The sequence below is a fragment of the Opisthocomus hoazin genome, chromosome 1 (assembly GCF_030867145.1).
Source record: "Opisthocomus hoazin isolate bOpiHoa1 chromosome 1, bOpiHoa1.hap1, whole genome shotgun sequence".
NCBI classification, from domain to species: Eukaryota; Metazoa; Chordata; class Aves; order Opisthocomiformes; family Opisthocomidae; genus Opisthocomus; species Opisthocomus hoazin.
Window position 1 is genome coordinate 93737631 of NC_134414.1, and position 22814 is coordinate 93760444.

The 22814-nt window shown below is 49.3% G+C and overlaps 1 protein-coding gene across 2 annotated transcripts; it reads left to right on the top strand.

The window, feature by feature from the left end:
- Positions 1–4187: 4187 nt before the first annotated feature.
- SAT1 (spermidine/spermine N1-acetyltransferase 1) lies at positions 4188–7068 on the top strand. Of its 2 annotated transcripts, XM_075429757.1 has the most exons (6): positions 4188–4436; positions 4656–4707; positions 4792–4875; positions 6035–6136; positions 6218–6258; positions 6560–7068. In XM_075429757.1, exons 1-6 carry the CDS (start codon positions 4371–4373, stop codon positions 6728–6730), a joined length of 516 nt encoding a protein of 171 aa, XP_075285872.1. In that variant the 5' UTR covers positions 4188–4370; the 3' UTR covers positions 6731–7068. The 2 variants fall into 2 exon arrangements, with proteins under 2 accessions (XP_075285872.1, XP_075285862.1); XM_075429747.1 differs by having other exon boundaries at positions 4656–4875.
- The last annotated feature ends 15746 nt before the right edge of the window (positions 7069–22814 follow it).

Sequence of the window (22814 nt, forward strand, 5' to 3'; positions counted from 1 at the left end):
GAGGGGAAAGTCCAGAGAGTGCCGTCGCAAAGCTGCTCGCTCATCTGGTCATGGGGAAAGAAACATGGAAAGCCGGCATGGGTGCGTGCCGAAGGTTCCAAAACCAAGATACCGTGAAAAGAATCGGCTCTGGATGGAGCAAAAGACTGTGCCAAAAGACAAAACAACGTGTAAGAATCAGGCCTGCTCATCTTAGGAACCCCCCATTAGTTTTAAGGAAAAATTTGGATTCCCCAGGTTTATTTCTAGCGCCTGAGATGCTGCACCCACAAACATTGATTTAAGGGCGTCACAGGAGCAGAGCCAAAGGGACTTCTGCTGCATCCAAAACATAAAGTAACGAAATGGAGGCCTGGCTTGATTTTTTTGCAACATTTCTTTCTATAACTTTTATACCCCAAATTATTGGCATGCATGATGTGGATGATTTGTGGACGCAGGCAGATAATTAGTTATGTCTAAATCCCAAATTCATCAAACTGCGTAATTACAAACCACGTGAGATGTATCAGCTAACAGGGATAGGGTTCTAATGACCTAAAATATGTCTTCAAAGATAATAATGCAGAATGATGGTCCTTTTATTTCCAGCATATGGAAATTCATGTAGTTTTATTAAGTGAAACTGTTAATTTTGATTTGACCCAAATTCTGAGCAGTAGTACAGCAGTATTTGTTTACTAATCTGTGCTCTTCTGATAGAAATTAGTATTTTTTGCCAGGTACAGCCTAGTGCTGATAAACTGAAATTGTAAGTTGCTTGAAAAAAAAAACCAACCTGGCAGCAGCTGTGAACTCATGTCAATGCAAGTTCTGAGTATTAGAAAGAAATTATTCAGCTGAAAATGCTAAGAGAATCCTGAATGTTGTCCAAAGACTAATCTGTAAAAATTACAGGTCAACACGGACTATTAATTGCATTTTCCGTATGTTGCTCCAGAGATTTGACAGGAGATATAATTTGTAGATATGGTTTTGATTGGAATACTTGAGAACATTTAATAGTGTAATCAAAAATTATTAACTCACTGCACTTTAATGCGGAATAAGCAGTTCTCCTTCCTTCTTTTTTTTATTATAAACAGAGAACCTCTGAGGCATGAGAGAGGCATTCATACAGGAATTCACGGAATCTTCACAGCGAAGGAGGAAATAAAAAATTAAAATATGATAAGTAAAGAGCGCTTGATTAGTTGAACAGTAAAGAAAGAAAACCGGTGCCCACTTTGAGCCTTTCCGTCCGGCCTCCAAGAAGAGAGGATATTCAGGAATTTGGATGCAAATAAAAATATGCTATCAGTACAAGTCCAGGTGAGGTCCCATAACTCTCTGAATAAATTGTTCAGCTGCATTGCCACAAAGGGCTCTTGGGGAGCTAGCATGGCTGCTTCCTGCAGCTCGAGACAAGACCTCCACCTCCGGAGAGGATGTGGGGAAGACTGCCTTAGCCAGATACGTAGCACTCTGCGTGCTGTTACTAACACCAGTTCCTGTTGCGTGCTAAAAAAGAAACTGCTGCTTGCTGTTTTGCACAAAATTTTCTGTCTCCCCACTTACAAGTCAGATTTAGGGAGGAGGTAAAATGGGAATAAAAAGAACGACAAGCGTGATCTTTTTAGACGGTTCTGACCGTAGTACCCCTCAAACACCAAACTACCAACCCTCCTGGGGGAAACGCAGATGGATTCACAGTCAGCAGGTTCTGCATGGAAGAAGCTGCCAGCTGGTAACAGAAGAAGAGTGAGGTAATCCAGCCTTCAGCGCATATTTGATTATAACAAGTTATTTCAACATGGGTTTACCTTAAACACATTTGCTAACCGCTTTCCAGCATACATGTTGGCATCATTTGAGAAAAACCTGATCCTTTTTTCAAGAATTTTACTACTACTCGTTCCCTCCAGGAGAAGTGCAGATAAACAGGCTGACCCCTCAGGGATAAAATCCGAGCCCCATGCAAGTCGTTTGAGATGTCACCACTGACCGCAGCTCTGTCAAGAAGACACAAAACCTGCTCAGACATGAACGGACCTGAGACAAAAGGAAGAAGCTGCTTCTGAAGCACAAGGCCCATCAGTCCGATTCATTCACACGACTGAGTTATTTTAGAACCTCTTTGTAAAATATTCTTACCATTCTTACAACCCTTACTTATTCTGAAAAAATACCTCTAGTAATATATAACTAAACAATTACAGTGTAGTCTCTGAGATCTAGGTATCTTAATTATATATTTTTCATTTTCCTCTTTTTTTATTCTCTGCATTTCCTATGGGTGAATGGAACTATTTTTGATACTTTAGGACATTTTTAATAGTTTTTTATTCTGCCTTGTGAATTTGAAAGCTAACTCCAATGAACTGTACTCACTGAGGTAACACAATATCAGCATATTTCTGAGCAAGTTAAAGCAGAACTTCCAGAAACAGTCAAGGTGGAAGATGCTTTTTTTTTGCTGAAACTTCAACTTCTAAAGTCATGAGACTTTTCTGACTTCAGACTGAAATAAACCAGGCACTTTCTGCTCTTACACAACAGTAGGTTTCCTGACAGCGTGACTTCCTCATTGTGTGAAATGCAAAACAAAAAGAGTTGATACAACACAAACACTGTTAAGTCTTTCACAGGGACAGTATTCTCCATTTCTGATCCCAGTCAGATCATTTCTAGGGATTGAAAAAATGTATATTCATTAACTATATGTAGTTAGAGTCTAGTCTTTGCTAGTTTATTCAGATTGAGTCTCTCTACCAAAGGTCCTGTCCTGAAGGATTTCCAGATCTGTAACTCCTTTTGAAACAAATCTTTTCTACTACTAGCCATTGGCTTTTGCTTTGTTTTGGAAATGCTTCTGTCCTTTGGGCATCTCCATTTTTCCCCCCAACAGAGGGAAAACTGAGCCAGTTACAGTGTTTGCATAAATGCTCATTTACTCTTCCAGGACTCTAAGCACTTTCCACTGCGTGCTGAAGGATCTTCTTGGCTAACAGCGCCCAGAATATACACTTCATTATACAATTCTCTTACAGCATCATGTTCCATGCTGGCCCCTCTGTCTAAATGAAGGTGTACCTTCTAGGCTGTTGGATACACTGAAAGATACGGTGCGAGTGCTGTGAGAGTGTTTGGGAATCCAAGTTTTAAGGATTGTTACTCTGCAGCGGTAGCACGACTTAGTATCTTCCCATATCCCAAATCACACTTCAGTCAGACTAAGCTAAATGTAAAATAAAGAGCTCCTTTACAGTATCTAAGAATGGACATGACAGCTGCAAAGTTTATACGAGGATGAAAAGAAAACCATGCGTATGCCAGAGAGCCCCTTCCCCTCTGGGTGCCCCAGCTGGCGGTCTAGAGACACGCACGGCCATCGAGACCAGCCCCCAGCTCTCCTTCTGCAGCAGGTCACGTTCAGAGAAGAGCTGGGCTGGGCATAACTCCTCCTGCCTTGCACACTCCAAAGACATTTTGGGGAGCTTATTCAGGCTGAATTTCTTCATCACACCCACCTCTCCCCTCAGGGACATCCATGCCTCCATCGGGAAGGAGTCTCGGCCTCCCTCACGGCGGACTCCTCCTGCTTTGAACTCTCCTGTCCTTGTGCTTCTCCCAGCGCTATCCCTCCCTCCCCATGGGTCGGTTGCGGTGCGTGCCTGAGGCTGGAGGATATCGCAAGCCCCAGGCGAAACGTCCGTGTTTTGAACCCTTCGCCATCAGGACGCTCCTGCCCAGGGGCCGCGCCCCCCGAGCGCAGCGCCTGCGGCCAAGGCGGCGCCGGGCCCCTCAGATGGTGCCGCGGCGCTCGCTGGGGCACCCCCGGCCTCACCCTTCGGGGGACCCCGGAAGCCGGCGCCGGAGTAAGGGGGTCCCCTCAGCCCGGGGTCCCCTCAGCCCGGGGCCCGCCGCGCTGCCCCAGCGCCGCTGAGGGAGAAGGGGCGGGATCTGACGCGGGCGCCCTGCAGCGCCGCCCGGCTGTGCTAGGGGGCGCCACCGCGCGGGGGGGGGGGGAGTCACGCGCCCCCCGGCAGCAGCTGTTGCTGGCAGGCCGAGGCAGGATCCCGGGGAGGGGCGCTGCCATTGGCTGAGGGCGAGCACCACAGGCGCCGCCATTGGCTTGCGTGCGGGGAGAGGCGGAGCGCGGGCGTCTATAAGTAGGGACGGCGGGGCGGGCGCTGGGCACAGTTGTGGTCGGAGTGCTGCGGGAGCCGGGGAAGTGTTGCCCAGTCGATCGGCGCCGGGACATGCTCGCAGCCTGACTGACCGCAGGTGGCCGCCGCGCCCGGGAGACGAATGAAGAAACAGCTGCTCCTCCTGTTCACGCACCGGGGACTCGTCAGCCGAGGGGGCCGCAGGGGGAAGCGCCGTCGAAAATGGCCTCGTTCAGCATCCGCGCCGCGCGTCCCGAGGACTGCCCCGACCTGCTGCGACTGATCAAGGTGCGGGGGGCAGAGCCGCCCCGGCGGCAAGCCGGACCGGGCGCTGGGTGCCCCCCGCGGCGGGCGGGCGGGCGTGGGGCCGAGCCGCAGGCTCCCGCGGGGGGGGGGGGCTGCCCTTGTGCCTGAGCAAAACAAGCTGTTGCGCAAGGCGGCGGGGGAAGGGGGGGGGAGCGGCCGCGGGGGCTGAGGGAGAGCCGCTGACTCGTCCTCCTCTTCCAGGAACTGGCCAAGTACGAGGACATGGAGGATCAGGTGGTGCTGACGGAGAAAGGTAGGAGAGCGGCGCCGGCTCCCCGCGTCGGTCGCCTGGCGACAGCGCCTGTGGCTCAGGTGCCGGTTTGTTCTGCTGTTCTAGAGCTGCTGGAGGATGGTTTTGGCGAGCACCCTTTCTACCACTGTCTGGTTGCGGAAGTGCCCAAAGAGCAGTGGTCGCCTGAAGGTGAGACTTCCAGCTGCTTGTTCGTGTACGCTGAATACACAGGAGGCAGCTTGTACTTAATGTTATCAAGGGTACATAAGGTTCCACCAGTGAGTTGGGGTAGGAGGAACAGGTTAACTGTTAAATGCAGTAACGTACAGTGATACTCTGCCAAAGTAGTTGCTAATCCTGGAGGCTTGGGAAGATCAGGTGTAACATAATGTACTTGACTCCAATTAATTAAATGGCTTTTTTGTTTGACCCTGACTTACCTTTATGTAATCCTGTTGAATCACATTTTTTTCTTTAATTTGTCCCCAATCTTCAGGTTACAGTCTCTAGCTTCGCCATGTACATGGCCCTTCTGTGTACATGGATGGGCGGGGAGGTAACTAAAAGATCCGTTACACAATAAAGTAGATGATCATAATATGAGGTAAGGTCTACAGGGACAAGTGCTATTCCCAAACATTTACCAAAGACAGTAGATCAGAAATTTGTGTGCACGCTTCTCGTAGAATATGTGCAGAGTGTTGTGGTGGATGTAGTTAAAATACTCAAGGTTTAGGTCTGAGTGGGCTGCTGTTGGAAGAGTTGGTTTCTCTTCCCTGTTGAGCCACAGCATTATAACTGAACCTGCAGCTTTACTCACCTTGACTTTTTGGTGCTGAAGGTAAAGAAAATAGTGTAATGCTCTCAGTGGAAGTGAAAGTTGAGGTGCCGGAAGTGCTGCTGTGAGGGCAGTCTGTGAGCGTGCCTTCTTGCACAGTGTAGTTACTGAGGAATACACACTGAAAGATCGGTGTTGTTTAGAGTTTGGTAGGTTGCTAAGGAAGCAGAGTTGGGACAATCATCTAGATTGTGAACTGAATACTGATAAATCAGTAGGGTATGCATTTGCTTGTAGAAAGAAACCTTGTGTTCGGTGCTTACTGTGATAGTACCTTTGAGGATTTCAAGGCATGGCAAGGGCAATCTTCATTCTGTTTGGTTGATACAAGTTTCTCAGAACTTGTATTTTCAGCTGTGTGCTTACTTGCAAACTTCATTCTTAATTCTAACTTAATAGCAAATATCTGCATGTCACAGGGAATCTGTATGTTTAAACATGCATGTAAGACTTAAATTCAAAAAAATTTAAAGAAATTCAGACTAGCTGAAGTTACACCCTTTGTTTCAGGACACTGCATTGTGGGCTTTGCCATGTATTACTTCACTTATGATCCATGGATTGGAAAACTGCTCTATCTTGAAGATTTTTATGTGATGGCTGAGTATAGAGGTATGTATTACAGAATTAGATGAGTTGCTTCCTATAGGGCTTCTTTAAAATAAACTTACTTTCTTGTTGGCTTTTTTTTAGGACTTGGCATTGGGTCAGAAATTCTGAAGAACTTGAGTCAGGTATGTCTAAGTGATAAGTCTGAGCAAGCAGAACTGAGGACACATGGCAAGACAGTATTCTTGCTCTTCTGCTGACTGCATGAGAGCTGCTCCTTCAGCACGGCTCGGAAGGTGACAGGACACTAGACGGCTTAAATCATTGTCTAGAGTCTGTTAAACAGTGACGAGTGCTGAAGTGACCGACAGAATGAACTTGATGACTTCTGGTGATAGGCAGTTAGTTGCTGAGCAGTCTTGCCAGTTCCTAGGAGGCTTATCATCTGGGGCTGTTTGAGACGTGTCGTGTCGCACACTCTTGCAGGTCGCTGTGAAGTGCCGCTGCAGCAGTATGCACTTCCTCGTTGCGGAGTGGAATGAACCGTCCATCAGGTTCTACAAGAGAAGGGGCGCCTCTGATCTGTCCACTGAGGAGGGGTGGAGGCTCTTCAAAATCGACAAAGAATATCTCTTGAAGATGGCAACAGAAGAGTGAGAGATGACTCCAGCAAACAAATTCTTCCTGCGAATATATGCTCTCTGAATAAACTCCTTCTTGCTTTCTGTGTACAGTTTGTAGTGGAATAAAGTAGTGTGGATGCTAATAATGCAAATGCTATGCAGGTGTGGCCATAGAGTGGTTGGTACTGTGATCTGGACTTGAGGCATCTGAAGTTGAGTGTGTGCTTGTGTGCATCCTTTACCAGTGTGGGCCTGTAATCTTTGTATATGGAAACTTCATTCTTGTAAGTGTCATTCCATGTGTACAATGTACACACTGGTAGGGTTTGTTTTAATTATTGCCTTTTATAAAAATAAACAGTTTTCACTTCACAGCAGTAGTTTTGACTTTAATTCTCACATACAGTTTTGAGTTTGAGTCTTTTACTGATTTGTGTGTTCTCTATCCACCCAAACATTTTCACAAGTGGGGTGTGGTTTACCACAGACCTGGAGAGAGAAAAGGTGCGTGCTTGCATGCCTGCAGGACCTGGGGCCTGAGGGTCTCTGCACCTGTGCCAAAGGGGAGTGTTTGGAGGGGTTTGAGAGCTGTTGCTGTGTGGTGCAGAGCTGCCTGTCTGAGGAACATTCCCGCAAGTGGGCTGCGTTTGAGTTATGGTTGGTTCCTCCCTGGAATGCAGCTCCAGAAAAACTGGAGCTTGTGGCATTGCCTCCTTGGGACTTTCAGTTAACTATGCAGTGCCTCAGTCAGGAGGGCATGACCTTGAAGGGGGAGATGCATCTAGCTGTAGTGTCAAAGCCTGAATGGCAGGGCTAGGAGAAAGTATGTTTACAAACCAGAAAGGACCCCTTCCCTTATGTGAGTCTTAAAACATCGAACTTGAATGCTTATGGTAATCTAGGTTTATGCACATGATTTCAGATACTGTACAGTCTTATATGTGCTTCAGGGGTGAGCTGCCTGAAATCAAGTGGTGTGTTAAGTGGTGGTTAAACCTTTGCACAGCTGTAAAGGAAAAGAATGGGGCTCATCAATGTTTTAACCAGCTGGAAACAAACTTGCCAACTTTGCAGTGTGGTGCCTGCCCTTCTCCTAAGCTGATAGTGAAAGTGGATGCATGCAAGTTGTGCGCTGCTCTCCTCTTGCTCTGCAGTAACCCTGCAATAAAAGGCTCCTTTTGGCCAGCCCTGTTTTCACTCCAAAGGAAGGGAGGAGACGTACCTGCCTTGTAGCGTGTACTGGTTTAAATAAAACAAGGTTTTAAACTGATTTTGATTGCTGCATAAATTGTGTCACCTGGAAGATGTGTCCTCATCCTAGAGAGCAGCGGGCAGTAACTGCTTCAACCACGGGTAATGCTGAACCAGTGTTAAGAACAAGATGTCCCTCTGCCTGGCGCCAGCAGCAGGCAGCGCAGGGCATTTCGCGTGAAACTGTTTTTGCTTTCTGCTTTGTTTTTATTTTTAACCAAGGCGTAGGCAGCAGTGTGCCAGTGCTGCCCAGGGGTGAGATACATCCGTCAGCTGTTGCCTCAGGAATGGGCAGACCGGTGAGGAGTACAGGAGCTCCTGGAGGAGAACAGGAAGCTGCATGTGTCCAAGTGGTTGTCCGGACAAATGCAGGCTGGACTGAGCTCAGAGTCTGTCACGTAAATGAACCTGATTTAGCAGGTCATGCTCTGTGTAACAAACAGTCATTTGCAGACGCTCCCCGTGTCTGCGCAGCACCTCAGCTGTGAAAGCGTCTGTGCTGCGTGCAGGAGCCCGGGGCTCAAATCCCACTCCTGCCCGAGGGGAACAGAAATCCGTGTTTCTCGCTTGGCAGCAGGTTAACTGCTAGGCTACGGACCGCCCTGCGCTTGCAGAGGTGTCTGATGCTTGCTCTTGTTGAGCCTGTTCTGTGCTGCACCTCAGTAGGCCAAAGAACATGAGAGGGAGCCCAGCCAGTAACCGGTGCTGAAGGTGGTGTGGGAAGGACAAGATGGCCTCCAGCAGCTCTTGCTGAACCTCAGGGTGTGGTATCTCCTCATCCATGGAGCTGCAGCAACTTCCTCGGTAACCTGGTGAGCTACAGTAACCTACGTACCCATCTCAGTGCTAGTGGAATCATCTGGTTGGAAGTTATTTTAAGCTGGGCCTTCTGGCTGCATGTATCAGTCCAGAAGGTGATTACTCCTAGAGCAGTTTAAAAATGTTTTTATTTTCAAACTGACAGTTCATTAGATATCTAGGACAGACCTGCTTAAATCTCAGGCCCCAGACTTCTGAAGCACAGTAAGGCTATCACAGCTGCACGACTGAATGGAACAAGCTAACTAATTAGGCATTATAATTACGAAAGTAAGCAGCTTAGTCAAATTTTCGATCAGTTTAGAAGTGTTTGTCATATCTTCTTCATCTTCTCCTGCCAATGCAGTTTACCATTGTGTTTTCTAAATGAATTGTGCTGAAATAGATTCTCAGGGAGTCACAGAAAACAAGCCAGGCAGTGCTAAATGAGAAGACCTTTTCTAGCCAGCTGTGATCATTTTAAACCATCACACGTGAAAGTAAAGACAAGGGCTAACCTTTCAGATGGGGCTTTCACGGAGATTCTACTAAGAGGTAGGGCTTTTTAAAACCAGCAGAAATAATCTCAGTTACAGTACAGAGTCTTCAACAGAGTGATGTGGTAATGCCACGGCTCAAAGAAAGACCAATTACAAACTCCCTCAGTAACTTTTTCTCAAGCTACTGGGGGACCAAAGCAACTTTGTAACTCCAGTCCACCGAGGAAGTCCTCTTCATGGTGAGCCAGCCAGCAGACTTCACAACTGCAGTGTTTCCACATTCCCATTGGGTGAGAAAGGAAAGGTGGCCTCAGGCAAACTTGCGGCTGGAGGACGTGGTGGAGGGCCGTACCCAGCTGCAAGAAGGAGCGCCAGGCTCCCGCCCTCTCTTCGCTTGGTGTTTTCCTGCTTGCAGGCTCACGCACAATGAGCCAATCCGTAGCCATAGCGACGGCATGGAAGGAGGCTTTTTTGTCTACATAATTTGTGTTAAAACATAATACATGCAAGAAAAACAACCCCCTTCCCCCTCCTCTTTTCTTTCAAAGAGGCTTTGCTCTCAACGTAATCCAAAAAGCCGGTGCAAACTTCACCCCCAGAGAGCGTGTAGGTGCTTTAATGCATTCCTGCATACGGCGTTTGGGGAGCTGTGCCATCCTGGAGCCTGGCCAGCTGAAAGTGGAGGTCTCGCTGATGCAGCTGTGGGGAAAACACCAGCTATGTACTGAGCAGAGACTCAGGAAACCATTGAGTAATTCACCGCCGCCCGGTGTTACCTTGGGCTGGAGGCTAGCCCGGAGATGTGCTTCGTGCCTCCCTCTCTTTGGGTTGACCAGAAGGTTTCTTTCTTTCAGCTTGCACAAGTTTCCTCCTCCCAGCGCTCGCTCCCCTGGCCTCTCCCTCCGCACGCCTCGGGGGAGCAAAGGCTGAGCTGAAGGAGTGCACGCACACGCACATGGACACGCACATGGACACGCACATGGACACGCACCGACTGATGGCAGCGACGATGAGACCTGCAGCACGCGGCCATTCCCCTTGGTTTAACCAATTCGCCTCACACAACAGACTCGGCTTTGCCCAGTTGTGCTGCTTGCCTGGGCAGCATTGCTGATGTGCTCTTTCTTTTTTCGGAACTCGGGTTTCAGAGAAGAGGTCGCCATTTAAATAAAGGCATCGGCTGCTACCTGAAGCAAAACAACACGCGACTGGTGTGCCTGCCACTAATGTTTAATCTCACTGCAAACTCAAAGGGGGCCACAACTTCTCCATCCAGGCACAACTCCCTCCCAGGACTCTTCTTTCTCCCCACAAGACTTGGCTAACTTTACTTGCTGTCGAGCAGGTTTTTGGTAAGAGCAACCTTGATGGAGGGCTGTGGAGCCGCTCAGCAGCTCAGCCTAGTCCCTGCCGGGAGCTGGCGGAGGAGAGGGTGCAAGGCTGAAGATGGTGGATGTGGGCTCTGGGGTAGGAGCGCAGCCGCACACCAGGGCAACACTGCCAGGTGCACCTCGCTGGTTCCCCACGCCTCGCCCTACCGCCCTCCGGCTTTTCTGCTATCATCAGAAACACTGGCTGTGGTTGATAACAGAACAAAGCAGAGGTACACACCTCTACCGAAGATAGGGAAGGGGAAAAAAGAAATCCGTCTTCAAAACAGTTTCGGTTTCATTTCACAGATTTACTGGAGGCCAAAGCAAGAGATAGAAAGCCCCAGGGGATGATTACCTCATGAGGATGAAAAACAAACACCAGTTTCTGGAACTCCTCTAAGTCAAATAGTTTTGTTTATTTGCGTTTGGACCTTTGTGTGTTTCTACCATTCACACAGCAGGTGTGAGGTAGTCACGTTCACCCAAAGGAAAAGGCATCTCCATTTTCTGGAGCTCTGTTTCCCCTTCTCCACCAAAACAGGTTCAAAAGACCGTGCTTTACTAAGACAAAACCAGGTGCCTGTTCTCCCCTGAAAGTTTGCTGTACAGTGTGATGTGGTGGCTTCACGTCTTCCAAATCACCTCCCAGGAGCCCACCAGTGTTTCCAAGAAACCTGGATATTGCCGTGATGTTTTCAAAACAGACTGGTAGAAGTGCAGGGTGAGATTTTTCAAAGCTGGTTACAATAATTAGGCACCCAGATACCACTGTGGAGGTACCTTTGAACAGTCTTCCTCTAATTGCTCTCATAATGAGCAAACTCCAGCCTGGGCTCTTCGTGATCTCCCTGAACTTTCATGTTTGCCCCGTTTCCGTCACCAACACAGAAACACAACCACACAGCTTGTACGGGAGGAAACAAAAGTAGTTTTGGTCTATAGTCTCATGCCTTTTGCAATCAGCTCATACGGTAGAATTTTGGGTTATTCCTCAGCCAGCTTCCTACCCTGGGCTAACATGATGTACAAGCACATTTCCCACCACACAGCCTGAATGCATTTTAGCTACAGTTGCAGGCACGTGGATCTTTTTTTTTTTTTTTTTGGAGTTAACGTGGAGGGAAGGATCAAAATCTGTGTTTAGCGCTCCTAGAGGTAATAACCTCTGTACAGAGTGCAGCTTTGCCATTGGGGCAGAAAATGTAAAGAAAGAAAGAGGCAGGAGGAGAGGTCTACAGCAGCAAAGGGATGCCACGTGTAGGGGCTGACCCCGCAGGCTGCCACGGGGAGCCACACACCCCACGGAGGCAGCAGCATCAAGGGAAATGGTTTAGGTTTCATTCTTTCCAGGTAAATGTAATCAGAAGAAACTGGAAGACTCTTATTTCACAAAATCAGAAGTCTCAGAGGTAAGTTCCTGGGATACATTAATACTTTCTGGATTATTTTTACCTCCCGTCGATCCCATTAGCTGTAACTCAGTGGACTGGCAAGCACTGGATTTAGTGGTGCAGGAGCAGGAATTACTTGTTGCTGAGGAACGACAAGCAGAACTGGCAGACAGAGGCAGCAACAAGCACTAGCATCAAAGACACAACACTATATTAATCGTTTTAAACAAAACTAGCTGAAAATTCAAGGTATAATGGCAGTCAGTGTGTGCTGTTCCTTAGCCAGGCAAGGAAGCACACCCATTTCATATAACTACATATCTCTGAAATCCATCAGACTGTAAATAAGACTGATAAAACAAAGTCCACCGCATTACAAAGTACAGCTGGTCCAAACGACAGTGGAGTGAGGACAAGGTTAAAGAATTGCCAGGGAAAAAAAGAAAAACTTTTCATGAGCAAACATTCAGGATTTATAAGCATCAGTTGACTATCTTTTCAGCACAGGAAAGTAATAAAATGATCCTGCATTTCCATGCTGCGTTTGCCGTCACCAAGATTTGACTGACATTTGATTGTAGAAGTCCTGCAGGGAGTCCTGCCCAGGGGACACCTTGCGTGTGTGAGGAGCCAGAACCCCGCAGCCTCTTTTCCTGCCATTTGGGCTTGGTATCAGCAAGCTATTATTTTCTGCCATTAAAAGCCAAAGCACTTTTCACCCCTGCAGGTCAATGTACTCAGACACCCCTGCTTCGGCCTCGGGCAGGACCAGGTTTGCCTCTGCGCACGCGCAGCCACTTGCCCCACCAGCGCCGCTCAGGCAGCTGGGGCTTCCCTGACACACGCTTGCGTCTGGTTCCTCAGCTGCGGTGTTTGCTGGAGTAACCCCGGGACTGCAAAAGCCAAAGGTGCTCTTAGCACAGGTCTAAAAGCAAGACGGGTTCGTGAGGTGTGGAGGAGGATGTGATGCTATCTCCCGTTCTTTCTTGGAGAAGCTGTTGAGCCTTTGGGATCCAAGAAAGAACGGTCCTGTCATTTGAAATATAAAGCATCCGGTGCTCCCATTTGCGGGAGTAAAGAACATAAAACAAGCGTGCATCCACCTAAAGCCACGTGCAACCAAAGCGTCAGAAACACCAGTGTGCCGCGGTGTGCTGGGCCAGCCCTCCAGCTGGCTGGGCTGCCCCGCATCCCTCGCAGCCCCAGCACTCCGGGGACAGCGGCACTGGCAGCCAGGCCTTCCGTTCCACCATCTTTTCTCAGCTCAGTCGTGGCGGCCTTTCCTACTCCACGCAGCTCCACACAGCTCCACACAGCGCCCGCTCCCCAGCCACCATGGCCCCGCAGTCCGTGTTCTGGGGGGTGCCACTGGAGCGGGCGCCAGGCAGGGGCGTACGGGGCGGCCATCAGGAGCTGGAAGCCCTCAGCCCCACGGCGCAGAAGCTGATGGTCCCACTGAGCGCTCCGTGGGCGAGCCGGCTGCCCAACACCTGCCAAAGCCGGAACAACGTCCCGTCCCAGCGGGGCTGAGCTGAGCTGCGGCCGACGAGACTTGGCGCCTGGCCGGCTGTGGAACGCAGAGTCATGGCTGTGGGCTCGCCATGGTGGGAGCATGACCGCGGGGAGCAGGTGTGGGCTCACCCCCCTCAGGCACTTGGGCACCGGCCCGTCGGTGGGGAGGTGCGGGCGTGCCGGGGGCAGGGGAGGGCCAGCAGTGGGCCCGCTCCGCCGCCGGGCCCCTCGGCAGCCATGTTACACCGCGGAGCAGAGGAAGCGCACGCTCCTCCTCCTGCAGACGGGGAAGCGTCTGGCCTCAAGAGATTTTTGGACTTGAACGTGCTACACCAAGGCCGTGTTACGGGGCCATGGACGCACATGTGGGTTCCTGTCTCACAGGCTGCTGCCCGGCGCACTGGGTAAATTGAACACCGAGTTTTATAACCAAATACAGCGCCCTGCAGCGAAACAGCAGCCCTTCCCGAAACCAGCCTTCTGCAACACAGCTGGCATCAAACAGAGGTATTTTTTTCCCAGAGCGCCTCTTTTACCAAAACCCCGCAAACTCGGCCACCGCCCTGGGCAGGCGGCTGCCGGTCGGTCGTGGGGAGCACGGGGATGCCCCCGGGGCCAGGTCAGTGCAGCCAGGAGGCTGTTCAGGGCTGCCCTTCAACCAGCCCTCGCTGCACCACCTGCCAGCGACCTCCATGGGCATCCGGCAGAGCTGCCACCATTAACTAAATCCCCTTCAGCGTAGTCTGTTAAACCACAGAGCCTCGTAGTTCTGCGTGACTTGTATAAGGTGTGAGTGCGCACATGCATGCGAGTTCCTCTTCTTGTGCTCCGTCAAAGCTATAGTTAAAAGACTTTTCCCACAGAAATACAGTGGAATTTTACTTGCTTCCGAGCAAGTAACGTGCATAAATAGTGCATAAGTTGCACCTGGTCATGACACATTTTTGAGTTATTTCCATTAAGGGAGTAATGGTGAACTTCTAACGACCATCTAGCAAGGAAGCCTACAGAAAGTGTGTTGAAGACACTAAACGCTGCATTTATGTATAAAGCAATTCACTCCAAGTGTTTTATTATGGAGATAAGCAACTGTACCATTAAAGCATTAAATAAGAGGCTTTTTCAGTCACCAGTAACAAGCACATACTATACCCCTGTTGAGGGAATTGCTGCCCACTGCAACCAAGTGCCATGTTTCCTGTGCCCTTTGCCCGGCGGAGACAGACACGCTCCACCCGGCAGCCCCGATGCATCCCTGGCCACGTCCCAGCGGGGCGAGGAGCTGGTCCCCCAGCGAGCACCCAGAGAGCCCTGGCCCCGGCTGGTACCTGCCGGCTGCCTCTCTGCAGGTGCTACAGGCCTCTTTGGCACGGGAGGGGAGCCCACATCCCACTGAGCGCAGCAGAGGGGGTGGCTAATGGCCGGACCACATCGCCGGTGCAATCCTGCTTGCTTACAGCAAGCCCCTCTCCCCTCTTTTCCTGGAGGGCAGGGGACAGCTGGGTGCCATTTGGGGTTTTTTTCTTGGCTTTCGTTTTGGGAGAAGGGCAGAGCGCCCTGTGGCAAGCCCCGGGGCCGCCTGTGTTGCCCTGACATGCAGAGTGCAGGGTGTCAGCATCGCCTCAGGGCCACCTTCCTCGAGCCGTCACCTGTCACCTCGTGAGAGGCCTCGGCACAGCCTGATGCCCTGGGTTCAGACCAGCCCTGCTTGCAACACCAGCTTCCTGAGCAGTGAGCCCTAAAAATACCGGTCGGGCATCTGAAACCTGCCAGCTTCTTTTTAGTCAGAGGCTCTGCAACACGCGATTGTATCTGTCCTTTCGCGCCCTTCGACAACCCCTCACGTCACTGACTCACCCGAACGTGAACAATGCCCAGGCACCTCGGCGCTCGGCCCAAAATCCTGGCCTCCGCTGTGGCTGCTGAAAGGTCACGAGATGCAGCCGCCACCTTCAAGCATGCACCAGGAAAAACAGCTGGCACGCTGTTCAGCAAAGCTTTTAATAACATTTATTAATCCAAAACCACCCCCAGACCGGGATTATCACATGGCATATTACTTCAGGGTGTCTACTTTCATTTTCAATAAGATAATCGATGGCTCAAGCTTGTTAATCTATAAAGAGAATTAGGGCACTGTAATTGCACAGGCATGCTTGGAGAGGCCCAAACAGTTTCTTCTTCGTTGTAGGCACAATTTTGTTTCTCTCTTCCTTTTTTTTTTCTTTAGGACAAATAGATCAGACGAATAAATCAATGGCTAAATCTCTATCCCAGCAGAAGCAAGCAGCTCCTCTGTACACCTTACTACAAGTAAGTTGTTCTCTACGACTTTTTTTAAGAAGTCATATTAATTTCCTTCTCCTGAAGTCAAAATGCTGAAATGTCAAAATGTTTACAGATTATATTACCTAGAACAATCAAAGGAAAAGTCAGCATGAAATGTCTTTGAGCATTTCTTTTTAACAGTTAAAACTTGATCTAATTCTCACGCTTGTTATCAACATACTGTCGAAGAATTGCTATTTCTTGTAAAAAATAAATCCCACCGAAGGAGGGGAGAAAACTCTCCTAGAATTATCAGCAGGCAGGGTTTCTCCTCTGCACACAAATTAGCCCTCAGCCTCCGCTATGCCCTACCACAAAACAGATAATGTAAAGATCTCTTGCAACTACAAAGGTACATTAGGAAAAAGTTATTATAGCAAGAATTATGGGGCTGCTGTGGCCCCTTGAGTGAAATCAGGGCTGCGAGGGCTGTGTCGCTGGGCGCCTGCCTATCACCAGCCCTGCGCAGCCTGGAGAAATAAGTTTTCCTCTTACATGGCTCAAAATCCATCTACAAAAATATCTCGTAAATTTTAACCTGGGAAGAAGAGCGGCCCATCTCCAACTGTGCTGCCGAGTAGGAAAAGGGAGCAAAGAGAAGTGGGAAAGCAGTCCCTACTAGTGGGGGTAGAAAGTCAGTAATGGAGAGCATGCATACAAAACATCTACCGTAGTTTCTTTGCATGCTTTCACTGTGTCCTTTCTCATCACGTCACACTCTTTTGCTCTCCCGTGCTCCGAGGTTTCTTTTTTCTCTGGTTTGTTATCACTGGCGTCCCCACACGCAGCACGAAGGGAAGGTCAGGACCGAGGAGCTCGCCTGCCCATGGGTACCACCATGTTCCACCCATGGGGCTGGCTGTCCCCTGTAGCTGCCTTCCCTCCAGCAGGAAACTGAGCATTAGAAAAACAAATGCAATGCCAGTCTCTTCATACACAAATACTCATATCCCTGAAACACCTCCCTTTCATGCAAGGCATGCTGTAACACCCTTCCAGACGGTTTTGGCTGCAGGGTGCCGAAAGCACCGCAGAGCTGCCACTGCCAGGCTTTCAGGGACAGCCGCCTGGATCCGCAGCGTGACCCCCAAAGGGAGGAGAGGCTGCTGCTGTGCCAGCGCGGGGAGACAGCCTGCATGCACCCACGCTGGCTCCGGGCGACGCGACGCGGCCCCACGTACCATGTGTTTAGGAACAACGCTCCAGGGCCACCAGGAGTCCTCCAGACGTGCTGGCACAGAGCTGAGCCCCCCCGTGCTGGGTCAGATGAGGTTGTGGGGCCAGCATAGCCGTCACCACTAAAAATGAACCTGGATGTTTAAAATAAATTGTATTAAAGAAAGAAAGAGCTTCTTGTTCTCCAGCTCTCAAAGTAATAATTTACCAGGTTTTCAGGAAACACTGTCTCAATATCAGTAACACAAGCTGCTAGCGGTAACCGTACATGAGAAGGAACTAGAGGAATCCATAAAAAAGAAACCTCGAAAGCAGGGGTGATGAGGTGTCAGAATTCCTCAAGAAAATTACCGAGGCAAGGAAAAAATGTTGGGAAGACCTCAGCAGGGCCCCGGGCAAGGGAGGTGCTCCAGGCAAAGCCGGGAAAGTCCACCAGAGAGAGGTCACAAATGCAGCGAGAGGAGAAAGACAAGAGAAAACAAGCTGGTGCAGAGAATTAAGTCAATGATCAAATATGGAAATATTACAGGATCTTCTGCCTAGGGACCCCAGGGGTAAGTTCCCACAGATGGGGGCAGAAAGGGTCCCTCTTTTCCAGTTGGGAGGGACAGTGTTGAGCTCTCCTGTGCTCCAGAAGCATCCCTCCGGTGCTGGCAGTTGAGCCGGGTGGTTCACACGATGCTCCTCAGCCTTCCAGCAGGGAGAGGAGTTTTTCAGCTGCGGGGGACAATCACAGAACTCAAGTAAAACTGTTTCCCTCATGCCTTTCACTCTGCAAAAACATCCACAAACATATGGGAAATGCTGCAGGATTACCAATTAAATTTACCCCTTCACACCTCCCTAATGGTCATGATTTTATTTATGGCAGTTGTTTACTTACGATAGATGGCTAGGAGTGTTTTCACGGTTGTTAAACCTGTAGCCTTCCAGGACAAAACACCGACCCTGAGCACAGCACGTTCTTAGCTCAGAGACTTGTGGCCTGAGGCGTGCGACAAGCCCTGCGCATCTGTGTTACACCACAGCTCACCCACTGCCAACCTAAAGGCATTCGGGCTTTTTGCTCCCGTTGTTCCATCACTTTTGGGTGCGAGTCACTGCCTAGCCCAGGGCTGAGGGTGTTTTTACAGCACTGCTCGTCTAACATTCCTCAAACAAGAGAGTCTCCTCGCCAGGCTAACATCACCCTCTAATAGGAAAATAGTGTAAAAACAATAATGCTAAAAAGCAAACAGTTAATATCTGGCTTTTTAAAGTTTGAGAAGGGATGTGGTACTAAAGAGGACGTGATCACATTTACGTTGAGTTACGTCTTTTCTCCGCAAGCCAAGACTTCTTCCCCTTTACTGTTTTCTTCTTAGTGAAAACACGGTTGCTGATTTCAGCATCTGTGCATTTTGCTCTTTCGCACGAGGATAAATGGTGCCGATCTTACTCCATCACGGCCAAAGCACAGCCAAAGGCTGTTTGGCCCCCGGCACGTGTCCCTGGACAGCTGGATGCTGTGCCAGAGCTGCTGAATGGCAGAGGCCTCAGCACTACCCACGAATCGGGCCGCTCTCTCTTTTGGCAGAGGGGGGGGGGCCGAGCAGACACAAGTTTGCTGCTTCCACCAGCTCATCTGTTTTATTGCCAGACGAACCCGGAGGCGAGCACAGAAGAGTGAAAACACAACAGCCTGCGCCTCACGGACCTCCCACCGAACCACAGACAGGAAAACAAGTCCTTCGCTGCTGGTGGCAGCCGTTTTCCCCAGCCTCTCCCCTCAGCCCAGCGTACAAAGGGTTGCGCCGAGCCTGCCCAGGTTTGCGGCGAGGCTGCTGCGTAAGCACCGTGCGTGGCACCGCGCCGGGCCCAGCCTGACTCACGCGCAGCTCCTGATGCCATTCCTCGGCTCTGGCAGGATATGGAAAATGCGTCAAGCCTGGCACACGACAGTGAACGTATTCCTCTGGGCTGGCTTCGGTGCTTTTACCAGGCTGTTTCAGTTTGGGGCAGTTTGTAAACGACGTTTTTAAGATAGCAGATCAAAAACCCCACTGGCACGGCTCCCCGGTAAAGGCGAAGATGACTTCAGCTGCTGCGCTGAGTAACAACTCTTTTTTTGCACAACGCCGAAGCATCGGAGCCGTGCTCTGAACGGAGGTTACCTTTATGATTCACGGCGTGAATGAGCGCTTAGTGGGCGCACACAAGGGCGCTGTGCGAGTCAGGAAGCGGCCCTTTCAGGTCTCCTCACAAAAGGAAGTGAGTCTGAAGCCTGCTAAGTTTACAGAGAGGATGTCTGTGAACTTAATCTAGGGCAGGGGATGGGGGAAGGGCAAGCATCCCTTTTCTTTCACTATAGGTTGATAAACCAGCTCTGCATGTTTCTGTACACAATTTTTAACGACAAAAAAAAGAAAGAAAAGGGGTTAAAACAGTGGTGCCGCAGCTGCCTGCGCACGACCCTTAGCTGGTGCGTGCATACAGCCACAAAGACTCCTCCGCCTTCACGCTTCCGCACCCCCCCGTTGCTGGGAAAAATGGGCACACTTCTCTACGTCCCTCACGCAGAGCCATGAGCTGTCACGGAGGGGCATCGCCACAGACCACTGCTGGGGACGTACTCCCTCCCCTCCCTCCCTCCCTCCCCTGCAGACCTCTAAAGGCCCCTTCCAGCCCGAAGCATTCTATGATTCTATGACTCAGCATCTGCCCTCTCTGCCAAAAAGTGTGCAGCAAGGGACCCGTCTCGTTACTTCACGGGACTGTCTTACGAACTTCAGGCTAGTGTTGCTGATCGAGATCCGGACACTCAGACTACAAGTAAAGCACATCCTTTAGCTTTAGTCTCTAGCAAATTCTTGAGTCTTGTGCAGGTTTACATCCACGCTATAAACAAAAAGAGAAGTTCCCTGACCAAGATGTCCCATGGTCCCCGCTGCTGTTTTCATGGTGGGCACAAAGACTCTGGTATCACAAGGCTGAGCACAGCTCAGGCTGCTGCACGGCCATCCCCAGGCACACAGCAGCAAGCCACCAGGGACCTGACTTCTTCCCCAGAAGATCCAGCAAAGCTTACCAATAACACGATCACGCCTTGGTAACTGGGCCTGGTGATGGAGCATTGCATCCAGCTTACCTGCCACAGGTCCACACGACTGACCGGCTTTACCTGTTAGGTGGTAATTTTAGACCTTTAAATGCACCCCTAAAACGGCCTCCAGGCCAGGAGGAGTCAAGAGAGCCTGATGGCTTAGTCCAGTGCAGGTATTGTAGCTCTATTTCCCACGCAGAAAGGTATTTTCAGCAGAAGAAGATATTGGTAACCAGCTGTGAGACATCTTGAGCCCACCTTTGATTTCTCCACCCCTCAACACCCACGCCAACGGCTACCAGTAATACCAGCGTGAAAACGTGGTGGTGAGAGCAGCATTCTGGCAAGATGAAAATCCAGATCAGACTCAGGTCTTTAACCAGAGATGGACAGTAATGAACCTCACCGACATGAAATGGTAGAGAACACCACAACTGCATCAATATACCAACGTTGCTTCCAGAGAGACCTTAAGAAAGCTGTCAGCTCCAGTCACATCAAGAACCATACATAGTCAAGAAATACCAGAACCATCTAACGGTCCAGACTTAAGAGGACAGGGGATTGTTACACAATTAGAAACACCTTTTCTTCTGCTAAAACCTCTTCTGCTTTGTAGTTAAGATATTATTATCAAAGGCTTTCCTTGTAAACAAGAAGCTTCTGTACCTGCCAAAACCAGCCCGCAGCAGGGTTGTCCTAGCCAGCTGCCAGGCCACGCAGGTGCAATCACGGCCCCAGCTTTGAGGTGCTGCATCCAGGAAGGTCCAGCAGGAGGTTATGCAGGCCTCCCCCGCATGCCTGAAGCCAAAACGCTCTTTGCCAACAGCAGCTTGTTATGGTAAAACTGGCTTTACCAGGAGCCTGGGATTTATGGGAAGGTATGGACGATCTCTCTGAAGGCGACAGGTACAATGAAGAAGGCTACAAAACATTCCGGTTACAACTTCTGCTGGCAAGTCTGCATCTGGGGCCTCCCACAGTTAGAGCACTGAGTCTAACCCAAATTTTTGCAATGAACGCTTGTGGCAAAATACTGTGATTTTATTCAAGGCTGCAAGACTGTGCATATTTACCAGGGCTAACAGGATTATTCCAGACTGGTGATGCTCTTTCTAGCCAAGGGAGAGGCTATGCTGTCCACTTCCACTCAGACAACACACACACGACCTACAGGAACTGCCATCCCAGCGCTGAGGGCTCCAGAGGCCAACCCGATGACCTCCACACGCTGCAGAGACGAAAGCTGGTGTTTTTTAAAAGAGAGCACTGCAGCCTGGCCCCAGCACATCCGCCAATGGCCCCTACGGCCGAGGATGCTGACATGGGAACACTGTTTCCTCAGCTGCACACACGCCAGTCACCACGCCAAAAGACTTCGAGTGGAAAGAGACCAAACTGTTGACATGAAATTTGGGTGGGGAATATGCCATTTTTAGCTTCTGTTGTAATACCCACAGGTGAAGTCTGCCAAAAGATAACACATGCACGCATGAATTATTTCCATGCAACTGTGTATGTACACATACATGCATACATGTGAACAGTGGTCAACTGCTCTCCTGTTCCTCATTGGGAAAGGCTGTGCCAAGCGAGTTGGATGTCTACGATCTCTTGCACTCCCACCAGCATGAAATTTTTATTTCCTGTATTTGTAAGAAGCAGCAGACATAAGGAAAGGATGTCATTCAGGGCTACCTTGCTCCCAGTTTAGAGCCATCTCTCCTCCTCATGTGTGTATGCAAGTGCTCGAAGGCAGACATTTCCTGCTAGATAGAAGCACTCTGTTTTGATGTCTACAGCCTGGGACGTTTTTAAGCAGCAGTGTAAATATGCAGTATGAAGATGTCATCAAGTAAAAAGTATGCAAGTCAAGTAACACTTATTTAACCAAGGATTTTTTAAATTTTTATTTTTTAATTAAAAGTTGTTGTGTTTGAATGAGAATTAGCTAATGAAACAGACTGGACATGGAAAGCTTCACTTTGCTCTCACCGGCAGTAAAAAGAAACAAAATGGCTAACAACTGCATCAAAAGGAAGAATGAGGAAAGCCCATCTTGGTGGAGTCTAGGGGTGAAAATAGCTGAATTATCAAGTAATTACATTCTTCAATGCCAATGTGGTACTTGCCAAATATTACTAAAAAGATACAGGCATCTAAATCTGTATTCCTAACCCAATGGTAATCATTTTATCAAGGATATGAGAATGTGTAAGTGAAGGACAGTCTGTAAGGGAAGAAACAATCTATGCTTGTACTGCAAGAGTGGTGTAACAGGGCAGTTACAGCTATGACCGGTATTTCCCAAGTTTCTTTTCCACCACTGAAAAACACTACTTTGATCCTCCCAAGCCTGTTTGAACTATCTTGCCAAATTTAAAGTAGAATCAAAACATGCATACACCCCAAACCCCACACAAGAACTCTGCTTCCTTTGCCAGTTCAACATCCATCTTCACCAGCCTAAAACCACTATAAAAGCACATTGAGAGATACTGTTTTTCTGCCTAAGGCAACCACTTGCCTTACGCCTGTATTAAAAAAGAGTTGGCCCATTTTATAATGCCTACACAGATGGGTATTTGCATTGCCAAGATCTGTGTGTTTTTCTCTAAAAGTCTGTGGAACAGACTCAGCCAGAACAACTAACCAAGTAATAACAAAGACATTTAAAAGCATTTTGAATCCGATTTACTTTGTACTT